The sequence below is a fragment of the Haplochromis burtoni genome, unplaced genomic scaffold (assembly GCF_018398535.1).
Source record: "Haplochromis burtoni strain Fernald_Lab_line unplaced genomic scaffold, NCSU_Asbu1 Contig_471, whole genome shotgun sequence".
NCBI lineage: Eukaryota > Metazoa > Chordata > Actinopteri > Cichliformes > Cichlidae > Haplochromis > Haplochromis burtoni.
In genome coordinates, this window is record NW_024582832.1 from 320021 (window position 1) to 335485 (window position 15465).

Consider the following 15465-nt stretch of genomic DNA (forward strand, 5'->3'; position numbering starts at 1 on the left):
AACAGTGCAGTAGGCCTTTATTCAAACATGGTAGTGTTTTTCTTGCATACATCATTAGTGATCTCTTGCACAGTAGATTACATTCATTATGGCCACAGATGAAACAATTCATAACATGAAACAGTTATCACTGCTTTTTTGTAGCAGGAAGAGCAAACACCATTTTTACACAAGTATTACTAGCTTCAAACGAAAATAGGAAACTGAGTTGTTGTGCACCGTTTCAGAAACATGCATTCTCCACTGCAGCTGGGCCAAAAAGAAAAATGAGAACTTCATTTCTTTCACTGTGTTTCAGAATATCCAGTATAACCTGCTGAAGAAGTGATGGAAAGCATGAAATGCAATTGAAACGATTTTATTGCTAATTTGTTCCACAAAAGTGAACCAAACAGACACTTTCTTGCTTCCAACCCCCCCTTTTGGTGGTATGAAGTTTGCATGGTCATTTACAAGTCTGTTGAAGTGTTCCAAAACCATGTGGAAACATTTTTTCCTTTCAGTCAGAAGAGATTGAGGGATTCTGATTTGTGAGCCGGGTCATAAAGCAAAAAGGTTCCATTAAAAGTGAAGCTTACAGGCTGCAGTCTGTTATGAGATTTGGAACATTTGAAACATTATGAAGAACAATGGGGCAAAAAAATTAACTGCATAATCTGTTAGACAGTAAAAATTAATGTAGAATAAACAGTAATGTAGAAAAGCATAACACACAGACTCAAATTACTTCACACACCAATTAGAAATTACATAGCCAGACACAATTAACAACATCATTCAACCTTTTCTTTTGTGCAAAAATATTTTCCTTAAGGAATGAAACTATTAGATATGATGACGTGATGGCACATTGATGTTTTCCTTTCCAAAAGGATAGATGGTAAAATACAGAATAAAGATGATTACTGAAGAAAATACAAGGTTTGAGAAGAAAAACCTACATTCAGGCCCTGAAAAGCTTTTTTTCTTTTTTTCTTTTTTTTTTTCTTTTTTTAAATTGAAGGTGAACTTCTTTTCTAAGTGCAAATCGTCGCCTCACAACTCGCAAAGAATTAGGTACCATAAAAGTTTTTGGTCACGTTTCACCGAACCTTTCCCTTCCAAACGAACAGTAAGGGCCAAGTTATAGTCCAATACTGTATGTAGGCCACATATTGATGATATAATCTCCTATGTATGATGTGAGATTGTGATTGAGATGAAGCTATGATATATTTTAATTCTTCTTCTCACATAAGAATATGTGATAGAATTTTTGCTCCAGTCTTACATTTTCACAAATTTTCATTGTATGATTTTGTCCAAGGTTGCCTGGATGTAGATGTTAAAATTTGTATCCAAAATCAGCAGTTTCATCAACATCGGCATTCTCTAGAAGCCAAGCAGATTTTGTTGAAGTCTGGCTCGGGCAATAATCTGTTAAACAGTCTTCCTCAACCGGGCTGATTCTGTTGAGATTGATACCCATACAGCTGCTACATATAAATCTGACTGTTTTGGGGGTTTTTTCCTGGACATATAACTCTTTTAAAAAAAAAGGGAAAAAAAAGTGCCTATTACAAGTTAAAGAATCAATCTATGACTTCATGTCCACAACATATGTGACTTGTGTTGAAGTAATATCAGCCAAGTTGAACTAGCCCATATTTTTGTAATACCAATGTCAAACACAAGAGGGCGCTCTGAGTCAATCAGGCAAGTCATTAAGTATGCATTCGTTTTAATGGCAATTAGATGCCTCTTGAGGACACAAGGGTGGGGCTAAACAGAAATGTGAACCTAATTCAGTACACCTGTTGTTAAAATGCTGCCTCCTGGTGGTGAAAGTGCTGATTTAACTTTTCAGAGGGTAATGACAAAAAGTACCTTTAAATGTAACAGTATTTTGCAAATTTTGAAATCTGTAAACTTATTTGACCCAACCAACATTACGTGCCAGTAAAGAAGTGGTTCAGCAGCTTAAAGTAGCAAGGTTTTTGATAGTTTTTGTACACCTTTCTGTTTGTGTGGTACAATTTAACGGAAACATTTTAACAAAAGTAATAAATTTGCCTTTAAAAACAGATTCCTACCAATCTGTTTGGTGAAGGACTTGGTTATGAAAACACATGAAGCTAAGGAATCATTAGCTTCTTGCATTTTCTTGGTCTCTGCTAATTTTCTTACTAAACAGATTAACAAAAGTGTCAGCACTCTGTATGACCTAGCACTCGCTGAATCAACAGTCACTGGCAAATTAGCAAACGCTAATTCCTGTCAAAACTAGATCTTAAGAGTGATAAACATCTTGAAATGTCTTTTGCAAAAGTACATAATTTAGTTTTCATAGTGAAGAGATACTCCTATGTTTAAAGGGTTAGATTTTAATGGCCTAGCTTATAATGGTATTATGACAAAGGTTTGAACTTTCCCAAGAACATTCTCTATAGCATAAGAGGATTGTGAAAAACCATTCCCAGATCTCAATTGTGGGAACAAATCTCTGTCAAAAAAAGAAAAAAAGAAAAAAAAAAAAAGTATGCATATGTAGGAATGTGTAGGCTTACAAGATTTCTGGTCTCTGTTCATAGTCCATTAGCCAAATAGCACTGGCCAGTTTAATTTGATTAGGCTGTTTTTGCATTCAGGTGAACTATCTGCGTGGCAAATAAAACAAGGAATGATAATTAAACTTTTTATTAGCTTCATCTTTTTTTTTTTTTTTTTTAAATGTAACTACATCAGTACACAGTGGCAGGCACACAAAATATTTTTTCCTTGTTAGCTGCTAGCCACACCGTTCTCTCCTGCAGCTAGCTTGTCAAAAGGTTTTAGCTATGGCTACAACTGATGACTCTTGTTGTGTTTGCGTAGCCATTTATGTAATAACGCTTAAGAAATATTTCACTTTCAGAAAAGTGCAAAGAGGTGTTAATGTGCGATAACTGAATACTGAATTGGTTCTTCTTTTGAAAAAGCCCACCTGCAGTGCTGTGCCCTTTCCCAACTTAGCCTACTGCCAATTAAAATAATTGCATTTTAACAATTCTATTGCAAAAACCGTCACATGATCCAAACAATTTGACAAGACGTCCCAAACTCGTCACTGTCATACTGTTGCAGATTCATGATTAGCCACTTTAGCTTACATACCTGCTTGATTATCATATATATGACAAAATGAATAGTGTCTGAGTGGAATTGACCAGGAAAGGGTGATGATTTTTCCCAGTCGATGATTGGTTCCAATCTCAAGAAGTTATTGACCAAAATATTAAACAGCAAAAAAGCATCTTCATTTGTAGGCATATTAGCCACTAGTGCTGCAAATTGTTCCATGGTTCCTGTTTAAAGATGGCTTTCAAAAAGCAAGTAGTCATGGTGTGCCAACCTTATACCCCCACATTTCTCCAAAATTATTTGGCAAACCAATTATGATGCACAATTTGGTCCAGAGAAAAAAAATTGTACAAGTACAAGCTATGACACTGTTTGTTAAGCAGAATGCAGACAAGGAAAAAACAAAAACAAAACAAAACAAAACAACATTTTAAGTAATTAGTCCCTCTTCTTTCTTCCCCCCTTTTTCTTTTTTTAATCTTTATGACCACTCCAGCTTAATTCTGTGGGGTCGTGAAATATGTCTGTGATCCGCAGTGATAATTCTGTGGCGTAGAATAATAGTTACTGTGATGGTGATGGTGGTAGTTGTTCTGGGGGGTGGAGTAGTAGTTGTGATGGTGGTGATGGTGACTCTGGATGTTTCCATAGGCAAAAAGGAGCGGCGCAGTGGAAGATGGTGGCTGCTGGGCAGATGACACCCCTGCTGCTAAAGGTGCATTACATTGGATGGAGCCATACCAACTAGATGCTCCTGGTTGGGGTGTGGTGGACAGGAGACTGAGGATGGGAGAGAACACATTTTTCAAACGACGAGCTTAACATGATTTAAAAATAGTGACTTTTAACTTCAAATGTTCATACCCACCTGGCCCGATCAGTCCTGTTATTGATGCTTCTGGACAGGTCGTCATCGCTGTCGTACCGCCGGGGATTGTCAAAGAAATAAGCCCTGGAACTGAAACTATGGCTGTTGATCATGCCTCCTGGAGCCTGAGAGATGCAGACATTTAAGTTTTGTCTCAAATTTACAACTTTTGAAAAAGTTCACATGAGACAGTATTTTTAACTTCTTAATTTACCAGGTTTTGGTTGGGTCTCTGGACTCTAAAGAAAACCACCACTAAGCTGGTAGGCAGCAACTCCCAGAAGAACAGAATGATCCCAAACACAATGTAGGCTTCACCGCTGATCTCCTGTACGTCAGCCTTTAACAAGAACACGCTGTATTACAGATATTTTCTTTGACCTATAACATATTGAAGGCAGCAAATAACTGAAAAAAAATTAAAAATAATAATTAAAAAAAAACTTAAAATATTGAAATAATAAAGCAGGCTGAGAAGCGATGGATACCACTCTGATATCAAAGTTCCAGTTTGTAGCTAGCGCCATGTAGCAATTATTGCAGCTTAGCCTAAATACTGGGAGCACGGAGAAACTGCTAGCCTTTATATATTTAAAAATATGGCTTCCAACTACCTACAAATTTACACATGTACCTTTTTTGTAGACAAAAAACCCCCAAAAGAAACAGTTAAAAATATTTACCAAATTACCAAGCCTCAGGTTTCTATTCCTTTCAGTTTGTATGCTAAGCTAAGCTAATCAATTCCTAGCTCAAGCTAAAATAGTAGGTTTTAATTTTATTAATTATCTCATAAACATACGTTTAAAAAAAAAACATTTCTTTGTTTATGTAATATTGGAACAGATGGGTGGGGTCTCATGGAACTTAAAGAGAGAGGTTAAAACAGCATATTTCTATCAGACAAATATCACTCATGAATCATGCAAAGCCTCTAGCACCCAATATGGAATGATATTGTCGGCCAAGATTAGGTGCATGCTAATCTATCATTATCAGCATTTATAATATTAAAAAAACAAAACAAAAAGGAGGTGAACCACCACCACCCCACAAAAACCCCCAATCCAAACCAAAACCCTTCAACCATGTTTTGACTGTTGATGTTCCATGCTGTATCCACCAGAGGGCAACCTTGATCATCATTGACAGCAATGCACATGTTTAAAACTAATGAGAAAACAATAGCTGAAACAAGTACTGGATTGGTTTATATCAGGTGGGCTATACTTAGTACACACTTATCGAATAGTTTGGCTAGTAATTTAGTGGCAAATAATCTTCATAAACAGAAATACCAAATAATACATATTATCATCATTAATAATAATAATAATAATAATATTATTCACACAATTGTTGTCTGTTATGTGTATGCGTATATCTTCTCGTGATGTAAACTGAAAGTTCTCAGACGCTACACAAAGGGATAGAAGAATATCAAACTGCCAGATTAAGGAAATAATATCAGATTACACTCCTGTTAGAGATCTGTTACTGTTTGTCGTGTGCAGTACCTGCCCACAAAATACACAATGGAATGATTTAAAAAGCTCTGTCCATCTCAAAGCCTGAACTCAGATGTAGGTCAGTTCACACAGACACATAGTTATTTATAGCAAACAAAGCCCTTTACCCCATTAAGTATCATCTTACCAAATCTCCTTAGATGGACTGTCCACACACACACACACACACACACACACACGATATATCTATAACTTAACACACATGATACAGTACCTGATCAGAAACACTGTACCAGCCATAATTAAAGGGACTGAATCGGTCCTGTGGGGTCAGGGCCACCACCACCAGATTATAACAGGCTCTGGACATGAAGAGGAGAATCACCATGGCACCGATGGCTGTCGCTTGGCACACGGATGTACCCTAAAGGAAGAATTTCTGTGCTTATTACAAGCTCACGCATCAGCCGGCCAGCTTTCCTGTAATGTATTGTCAGATGTGGGCCACCGATGTGATCCACCAGTACAACAGATGCTTTAGCGTGACAGAAATGTCTGTCTACAGCCAAAGATTGAACTATAGGAGAGATATGATATTTTCTCATTGGATTTCTAAGGTTGTGTCCAGAGAAGCACCTTGTTCATTCATTCACTATTCCCTGTGTAAAGGTTACTTTATAGTTTTTATACTTTGGTAGTGTAAAATAATTTCAAATTTTGGGACTTTTGGGAAAGGAGGATAAAATATCTCAATCGCCCCCATGTGGCTGTTTGCAGAATAGCTGATCATATTTTTTTTCCCCTGATAAATTGTTTTTTTTACGTTATAAAGACCATTTATATCATAAAAACAATGGCAGACTCCTGCAGATGGGACGAAAATATGCAGGTTACAGTTTTCTTCACTTCCCAAACAGTGCTGTTGGAAAGTGGATGATCTGAAGACACTGAATGATCAGCATCAAAATTATTAATTCCTAATATCTCACATTGTTGAGTATTAACTGTATTTATTGATTAGAAGAAAGTAATATCAGTGTATCTAAAGAAAAAGCAGCTGAACAATTCATGCTTTTTCTTTTCTTTTTTCCCCCCCTTCTACCTTTGACTCGAGATAAACGTTGGCAGATGACATCTTGGCGATCTTGAAGATGCACACAGCCAGAGATATGGCACACAGCACAAACAGACTGTCGTTGATCAGGACCCGGGCCAAGACTGCATGTCTGACACTCCCATCACTGAAAACACAGAGGTTATGCTAATGTCTTTAAATACTGGGATAAAATTCAGAATTAAAACTTTGCTATGAATGAATGTTTTCTCTGTTATTTTCAAGTAAGTAGAAAACATTCAATTGACTGTTTTGATTAAAGGTTTTTGTGTACCTCGGGGATTCAGAGTGTTCAAGAGCTCCTTGCACTAACAGTGCACAAGTCAAATTCACCACCAGGAAAAATATACTGAGACACAGGAAGAACAAACGTAGGGGAACCCTGGAGAGGGAAACAGACAAATACAGACAGGCAGTAAAAGGATGGCCAAAAATGTGACGTTATTCACACACAACTTATTAATATTCATAGTGTTGAAGCTGCAATCCATCTGCGCGCGCGCACGTGTGTGTGTGTTTGTATAAAGAATAAGAAAGACAAAAGAGAGACTCTAGCCATAAGCAGAAGAAGGATCTTATGACTTATTCTGAATTCTGTCTTAAATAATCAAGGTTAAAGGGAATACTGCATAACTAAATGCAGTTTACTTAAAAACACAAATATTACAGATTAAAAATAGACTTACTTGTACTTTGTGAGCTCTGGTGAATACTTGGCTTTAGCTTTAAACATCACCTGAGAAAGAGACAATGATATCACTTTTATTACAATTATAGGGCAGATACTGTACATTAACAGTGTACTTCCAGTCCATACTGTTATCATTGACATTTAGTATAATAGCTTTGCATGCTGTAGCCCCCTCAGTTCAGCCCATGTCTCAGTTTAGCCCCTCAAGCTGACTTTCTTCTCATTGGCTGCCCCAATGATCGCAAATAAATGATTTAAACAACAGGTAGGTGGGACTTCAGTGTTCACAGCAAGACATCTATGCCTGACCCAGCCATATTAGGGATACCCACTGTCAATTATATTATATAGAGCCAAGAAAAAGGTAATCTGTCTAAAACAGAGTTTAGAGCAGTTATAGTGACACCTTTTGGCTGAGCCAAAGATAAAGAAAAACATCATAGGGGCAAAGATGTTACTTCCACAGAAACCACTAACAGATATATGGACATATGGCAAGTCTTTTAATCCATGCACTGTTAGCTTTTCTAGTAAGACATAATTTGGACTTTCTAGCTGAAGGTTAGACAGGATCACATTGTGTGCTTTTCTTTTATATATTATTGATTTTAGAAATTACATTTCTGTATGCTTGGGCATTTTATGACTCACTGATTATCACAGACTGTCCCTATGGAGCAATAAAACTGTTCTCTGACAAGCAGAGCCATTACAGCTGCACTTGCAAAACCTCTACTGGTTGGCAAGACTGTCATGTTGCTTTAAATATTATCAAATTGCAACATTCACATTGTAAAGGCAAACTAGATGTTAGCCAGAAACTAAATGCTAATAACAACAACTAACTGCTCTGCTGTACGCAGATGAGTAAATGAAAAATATGTCTATAGCCATCTTTTTTTTCCCCCATTGACACAACAGAACACACTGATCATATAATTTAGAGAGTAGCAACACGAAACATAGACAAGTTCTTCAGGTTGGTCTTTAAAGGTATTTTTTTCAGTTACAGTGTGCACGGGTTAATAACATTTTCACCACTAAGGATGATGTGTGCTGTTTTTCTTCTAACTTTTGATATTTCTTTGTTCTCTACCTACATTTATGTGCCACCAGTGCACATAATGTGCTCCCAATTATTAGCCTGTTTAACTCTTATGGTTCAAATTGGTACTGCATGACAGTATGACCCAGCCCCAGCTTAACTTGAGTCGATTACTCTCTACAACAACAGAAAGTTAAAGAGCCCCCCACCCCTACATGTCTTTGACTTTTACAGCTCTGGCTAATTTTATAAGCTAATTTTAGATAATTTTTAAACATAGGAACCCGTTAAAATACTTCATCACCTGTGACAATCATATTTTTGTAACATCATAAAAATTTGGAATATTCTTTAAACAGTAAAACAGCTAAAAATGAAATAAAATAATGTTAGCTGCTATGCAATGCTATGCTATACTATGCTAACTGCTGCACACAGCACAAAAACGAGCTAATAAACTGCTGAGACCTGCACTACACAAGCTATTGACTCTCAGCCACCTTGTTGCCAACATCTTATCAGTAGCTGCCTAAAAAACATTAACCTGTGCCCAAGTCCAGCTTAAAGGTACAAAAGCTGGAACACCGATATCCACTGATCAAGTTCACTCGCTCCTTGGAATGAGTCCCTTTTCATAGATATTTAGCAAAACAGTCTTTATTCAGCGATTATGAGGTACAAACAGGGAAACGCCAACATTTGCCTTTGAGCAACGTTAAATGAAATCATCATCCATTTCTGACATTACTATATGTTACATTTGCACTGGACACACAGGACACTGACCAAGTCAACGCTGAGTTTAAACACACACATGGACACGTACACACATTATCAGTGAGCCTTTTGTGTGAGAATGTAGGCCAGGAGGAGGTAATTGGTAACCTAAAAATGAAGCATCAAGGCAACAGATGACTACCAGGGTGTGTACTTTATGTGCACTATGTTTCTGCATGTATGTTATGGAATTAAAAAATAAAAAACGATCTATATAAAATGTCCACTTATCAATACTTTGTCTTTATTAATAAGTAGACAATGAGAATAGTTCAATTTGTTACTGTGTTTTCTCTCAGCATAGGAAACTCATCACTACATTACACTTTTTGTAGGAAGCAGAAAAAAAAATGTATAATAATGGGAAGTACATCACATGCCAGGAGTCACAGCTAACTCATCAGAAAGACACTATTTCCACACATGCATGTCACACAGCAGTTGCATGATAATATATCAGACCTCAGCTAAAGAGGCAAGTGAACATTAAACAGTGAGGTGGAAAAAAAAAATCATTGAATACTGTTTGAAAGAATCAGTCATGTGTTTCAATAGTAAAGCCCTGCAGATCTAAAGGTCTGTGATGATACTATGAAGCTCTTTTTAATGCATTTTCAGAAACTAAGTCAAGTTAAGTCAGAGTATTTGCTGAGAAATGAATGCCAGTCTATCGGCATAGAAAATACTGCGTACAATTTTTAGGCTTGCGTGCAGCTCTGTGCTCTCGTACAGGAGTTCTAACATGAAAAGCGACACAACACACAATTTTAAATACTGCTTTATGTTTAAGAACTGCTTTGCAAGATGGAGAAGTAGTATTTAGACTCTTAAATAAAAGCAATGACTCTGCAAAAGTAGAAATACACAAGTATTAGCATCAAAACATAATTAAAATACCTAAAGTTAAAATATTCCCTATGCTGGGATATAAACATATCAATGGATCAGAATTCTTAATTTGGACCTTATTTTAATGGCGAGATGATCTGAATTCCTCCTATTATGCTACATAATTTCATAAGAATATTATATATTAGCAGGTTTAAGTTTTAAAATCTATAAAATGCTAAATATTTCAATTACAAATGTTACAGTAGCCCTGGGGCATTTGTCATGACGCTAAGAGGTCCATACCTGGACTCAAAGAATAATAAATTTCATTATTTTTGACAAGACATTTATCAGTTTGGTCATTTTTCAATAACAATAAGATTTTGTTTCATGTTTTTAAGTGTGGAGTTTTCTTAACAGTTTTTACAGTAAACGATATAGTTTTGTGGGTTTTGATAGTCAGCAAAATGACCCTTTATGAGTCACTATCACATGGTTAGTGAAAACGCTTCCAGTTAACCCTGAGTAAGTGTCAGTAAGTGTCTGCCATTGATTTCCAGCAGTTTTGGCTTTTGTCCCATTTACACAAGACAATATTTGTCTGGGAGTTAATATTAACCAAAGCCATATTTCTGATATCCATTCATGCAAATTGTCACAAGGTAGTTTAATGCAGAAAACAAGCAATAAGCAATCGCAACCCACAAATTCCAATTCTTACCAGCTAACTCTGTCACTTTGCTTGTTACAAAAAATAAAACAAATAAAGCTGAAAGTTCGTAAAATTCTTCAATTCTTTACAAAGCACAGTTGAGTTCTTTGATGCTTCATTGCTGTGAGTAACTTTGCTTACATGCAGGCCAGCTGAGCCACCGCTGGCGTAGAGATAACAATGATGGTCAAACAGAAGAAGTGAGCAAAAAGTGTTTTCTGCTATTACTGAGCCTGCAATAGTTTACTGCAGAGAGAGCTTTCAGTTTGAGCTGTATACACTATAAGAACATATGATTCAGATATATTACTCAAATCTGGCCAGACATGGAAATGTTCATTCACTGGGCTGGCCTGTCACATGATATTCCAACATGGGTATATTTAAATTTAGATTTAAATCTATAGTGACAACAAAGTAAAACAAAACTATATGTGACATGATTCATTTTTGTTATTTCAACACAAGGAAATGTAAAGCTAATTTTATTCATATTAAAAAGGAGCATAGTTTGTGTGCATTTACACATAAGCAACAATGACTAATCAGCAGTCATAGGACACCATTGGTTTCATTACCAAACCTCCACTTAGCCAGTTGGATGGGCTTCCTTTTTACTCTCCCTGTATGTAAATGAGACATTAGTGAACCAGCCGAGAGTGTGGAGGTGCTTCTGACCAGACGTCAAACCACAAGCTGGAAATGTTTGTTCACTGGGCTGGCCAGTCATGTGACAATCCCAACATGCGTAGATGCATTTGGCACAGGCAGGTGTTAAACAACTGCGTCCGTGACAGCAAACAGGGACATTTTCTTGAGTCCAATCCACTTACTGCACAGGAAACACTAATGGAGGTTAGAAGCAAATGCAATCCACCTTCTGTCACCCCAGGACATGAACAGAGTCTATTTGCAAAGCTTTCAAAACCAACCCAAACTGCTTCAAACCAGTCCGCCCAGAACATGTAGGCCAATGGTGATAACACTGGCTATATTTATTTAGCTGCGCATACATTTTTAGAGGGAACCCCTGCTATTTTAGACACCGCGTAATGAAAAACTGGCTATATCAAATTAATAGCTTTGATACTGTCACTTTATGACAAATATTTCAATAATAAGATTTAAGACACTTTTATATCCATCCATTAAGTATTGATGGAATATCACTATTACTATTTTTAGTAGTAGCAGTAATAGTATTGGCCAAGTATGACATTACAATTAGCAGCTGATTAGCTTAGCTCAGCATAAAGTGTGTTTAGGCTTATTAGCATAACAACTAAAACTGCAAGCCTTAGTTTCTCCAAAAGTAACAAAAACAATTTAGAAAGCTTAATAAACCAAATATACAAGAACATGTATTTTCCGCATGTAAGGTTTCCGCAATCAGAAATGTTCTTACATCTGAGAATGACCACTTACACTAATTAGCCACTTTAATAAGAATACCTGCTCTCATCCGCCAGTCACATGGCAACAACTCACTGCATACAGGCGTGCATGACGATCGAGACGATCTACTAAAGCAGGGGTGTCCAACTCCAGGCCTCAAGGGCCGGTGTCCTGCAGGTTTTGGATGTGTCCTTGATCCAACACAGCTGATCTAAATAGCGAAATGACCTCCTGAACATGTCTTGAAGTTCTCCAGAGACCTGGTAATGAACTAGTCGTTTGATTCAGGTGTGTTGATCCAGGGTGCTATCTAAAACCTGCAGGACACCGGCCCTTGATGTCTGGAGTTCTCCACCCTTGTACTAAAGTGTAAACGTGAGGATGTATCCAAGAATGGGAAAGAAAGTGACTTTAAATGCTGCATGATTCTTGGTTTCCATATAGGCTGGTCTGAATATTTCAGAAGCTGCTGATCTGCTGGGACTTTCCAGCACAAACACCGAGTGCCACTCCAGTCTTTACCCCAACTTTAAGATAACAGGGTCTGAATTTGATGTAGACAACATGAAAACGTGGCTCAATCCTACCTTGTATCAACAATTCATGCTGGTGATGGGGTTTTAATGATGTGGGGATATTTTCTTGGCACTCTTTAGTCCCCATAATACCAATGGAGCATTGTTAAAAATGCTACAACCAACTTGGGTATTGTTGCTGACCATGTCCATTCCTTTATGACTACACCGTCCGCATCTTCTGATGTCTGCTTCCACCAGAATAACAACGATTTAAGCTTTGTAATAGGACAACTATGTGACAAAGCTGAAATACTCTTAAACTTGTGTCTTCGTCACCAGATCTCAGTGCAATGGAGCACCATTCAGATGCGGTAGAACAAGAGAATCTCATGACTTTGCAGCAGACAAAATCTTCAGCAACTTTGTGATGCAATCATGCCAATCTGAGAAATGTTTTCAGCACTTTGCTGAGTCTACGCCACAAAGAATTAAGGCAGTTCTGAATGTCAAAAGAAGATTCAAACTGGAACTAGTAAGGTGCACCTAATAAAGTGGCAGATGAGTGCAATATAAAACATCAAGAGTCCAGCACGTTTTATCGTGCATTCAATGAATCTCTGAAGGTGAATTAATTGCTGCCTACACCTTTGATGCATGGTCCGCTAAAAATGATTCATAATGTACAAGTATGTCTATGTGAAACAGGTGATACTTGTTTATTGAAATACAAAGCAAACACTGAGCTACTGAATCTGATAAACTATCATGCAGCTCTGAATTCATGACACACAGAAGATGTATTATCTGTAAAACCTTTGACATACCATTAACCTTGTGCCTGTCCCTCTATGTAGCTCTTACTTTCTACAGGCGTGTCTTGTGATCTGTGCTTTCTGGTTCACCTGGTAAGTCTCTCTGTCTTTAGGCAAACCCAATCTCTTTCTAGGCTGTCCAATCACCCTATTAAACCTGCAGCACAGTTATACCTCTTTCCCCCCCATAGAGACGACATTTGACGACCTCCACTGTACTCTCAATGACCAGTTTCGACACTTCAGAATATATCAATAAAGACTTGTTTTGATGACCATTTGAATGGTTTCTGGGTTTTTCCAAGCGTAGAGACCACCCTCACTAATTTCTGGTGCAATTTGTTCTATATGCAGGCCTAAAATATAACAGCAACCGCTCAGTTCAGAAAAGAACTTCAAGCTACTCCTAATAGTAGCTTGATGAGTTTGCGGTGTTAATATCTAGTTTAGAAAATCCAACATAATGCTCATTTTATGTATTTTGCTCCCCTTTAGAGTCCAGAAGGCTCTCTTTAGGTTGGGCCTACCCACCGTTTGACTGTTCAGTTCCTCTCAGTGTCTCGGTCATATACACCCTGTGTTTGTAACATGTGGTTTAAAAAGTTAGCATGCCAATGTCCTTCAGCTCAAGCCTTCAAAGACAGGATTTAGTGACATCATAGTGGCAACATCCATATAGTCTGTTATTAAAACTTTTCAAACTGGCAGCACAAGACTTTAAGAGCACTGGATCCTTCACTGATGATGTGTTTTTCCATTCCCTTGTGACTGACATTTGCACTAGACAGGTGGATAAAGGCATCCCTGACCAACTGTAAGTGCTTATGCTTGCATTTAGAGCCAAAAGAAGGGAAAACTGCAGTGTCAGCAGTTTTATGAAATCTGGTATCTCATACAAACCCTGTACATCTCACACACACACACACACACACACTTACACACTTACCTGTGTGAAGTAGAGGTTGAGCAGGCAGAGGGTGAAGAACTGCAGGCAGACGGGGCAGCAGTAGAGCAGCCAGTAGGCCAGAGGCTGCAGCTGGTTGGCCTGCACCACATTTTTAAAGTAGAAAGAGAAGAGCGTCGTCCGCAGCGCTGCCCACAGCAGGCACAGAAACAGAAACACGCTCTGATAGCTGAAACGCTTGTGTCCGTAGTGCAAAATGAGCCAGAGCTGCAGGTAGACGAAAACAAACAGGAGGGAGTAGAGGACGGTGTAGACGGCAGTTAGACTGAGCTCCAGTGCTGGGGAGACTGCAGCTCCGGAGGACTCCTTCAGTGAGGTAAACAACTGGGAATGAACCTCCTCTCCTGCCGAAAACATCTCCGCCGGCGGCTCGCACTAACACATGAGGTGCAGTGAAGGCGAACACACTTCAAAGTGGGTCAGACCTGGGCTAAATTCACTGTGGGTGACAAAAAAGACGAGGGGGTGCGGGTGAAAAATTGCGAGAAAAGCAGTTTATTCTGAAAAGAAGTGGCATTGTGGAACTGCGCTGTGCTTTAAATTCGCTACGGGTCTGAAAACGAAAAAAAAGGCTGGATTTAGTTTTTTTTAAAGCGCCAGGTTAAAATAACAAGACAGAGGAGAAAGAAAACAAGAGAGAGGTCCCCTTGTGATTCTCTGCAAAGCTGCTCTCTGCAAAAAAACAACTTGAGGGGGGGGGGAACCTCCAGATCAGCTGTGATGCAGTTATATAGACCCGCCCCCTCGGTCCCAATTAACAGGGAAACTGGCTCTTCGCAGGCCGCCATCTTGGCTCCTCACCAGCCTTGTTTTATTGGAAAACATCTGACTCCTGAGCCGGAGGTTGTAGCTGTTTTCCGAACACCCATAAGTAAACGTCAGTGGCACACCCACCTTATCAGAACACCGCTTCATTGGCTCATCAGGCCGCCCAACCTCCAGAACTTCCTTTCTTCATTGAGTAACGATGATGTCAGCTGCGGAAGTTTCCGCCCCCTGCGCGCGTGTGATTGGTGATTTGCTCAAGTGAAAACCCTTCCACAATGTGTTTGGTTCAGGGATGCCAGTGGGTGTGTCTCGCAAGCAGATAGATAGATAACAGATAGATACTGTTGGCTGAAAGTTGGGTAAAGGAAAAAGTCAGAGGCACCAAAACGTCTGTGGTTCCAA

General features: G+C 38.4%; 2 protein-coding genes across 2 annotated transcripts in view; one reads left to right on the plus strand and one right to left on the minus strand.

The window, feature by feature from the left end:
- On the minus strand, positions 1–15116 carry gpr137c (G protein-coupled receptor 137c). Its single transcript, XM_005948214.2, has 8 exons — positions 14278–15116; positions 7237–7286; positions 6825–6932; positions 6539–6677; positions 5711–5860; positions 4182–4307; positions 3968–4092; positions 1–3879 (listed from the first exon to the last, which is right to left on the minus strand). Exons 1-8 carry the CDS (start codon positions 14650–14652, stop codon positions 3597–3599), a joined length of 1356 nt encoding a protein of 451 aa, XP_005948276.1. The 5' UTR covers positions 14653–15116; the 3' UTR covers positions 1–3596.
- Positions 14530–15465, plus strand: part of txndc16 (thioredoxin domain containing 16) — a 19877-nt gene continuing 18941 nt past the window's right edge. The window contains exon 1 of the mRNA XM_042213704.1: positions 14530–14611. The gene's annotated coding sequence lies outside the window, so the exon portion shown is untranslated. The remainder of the gene's footprint in view (positions 14612–15465) is intronic.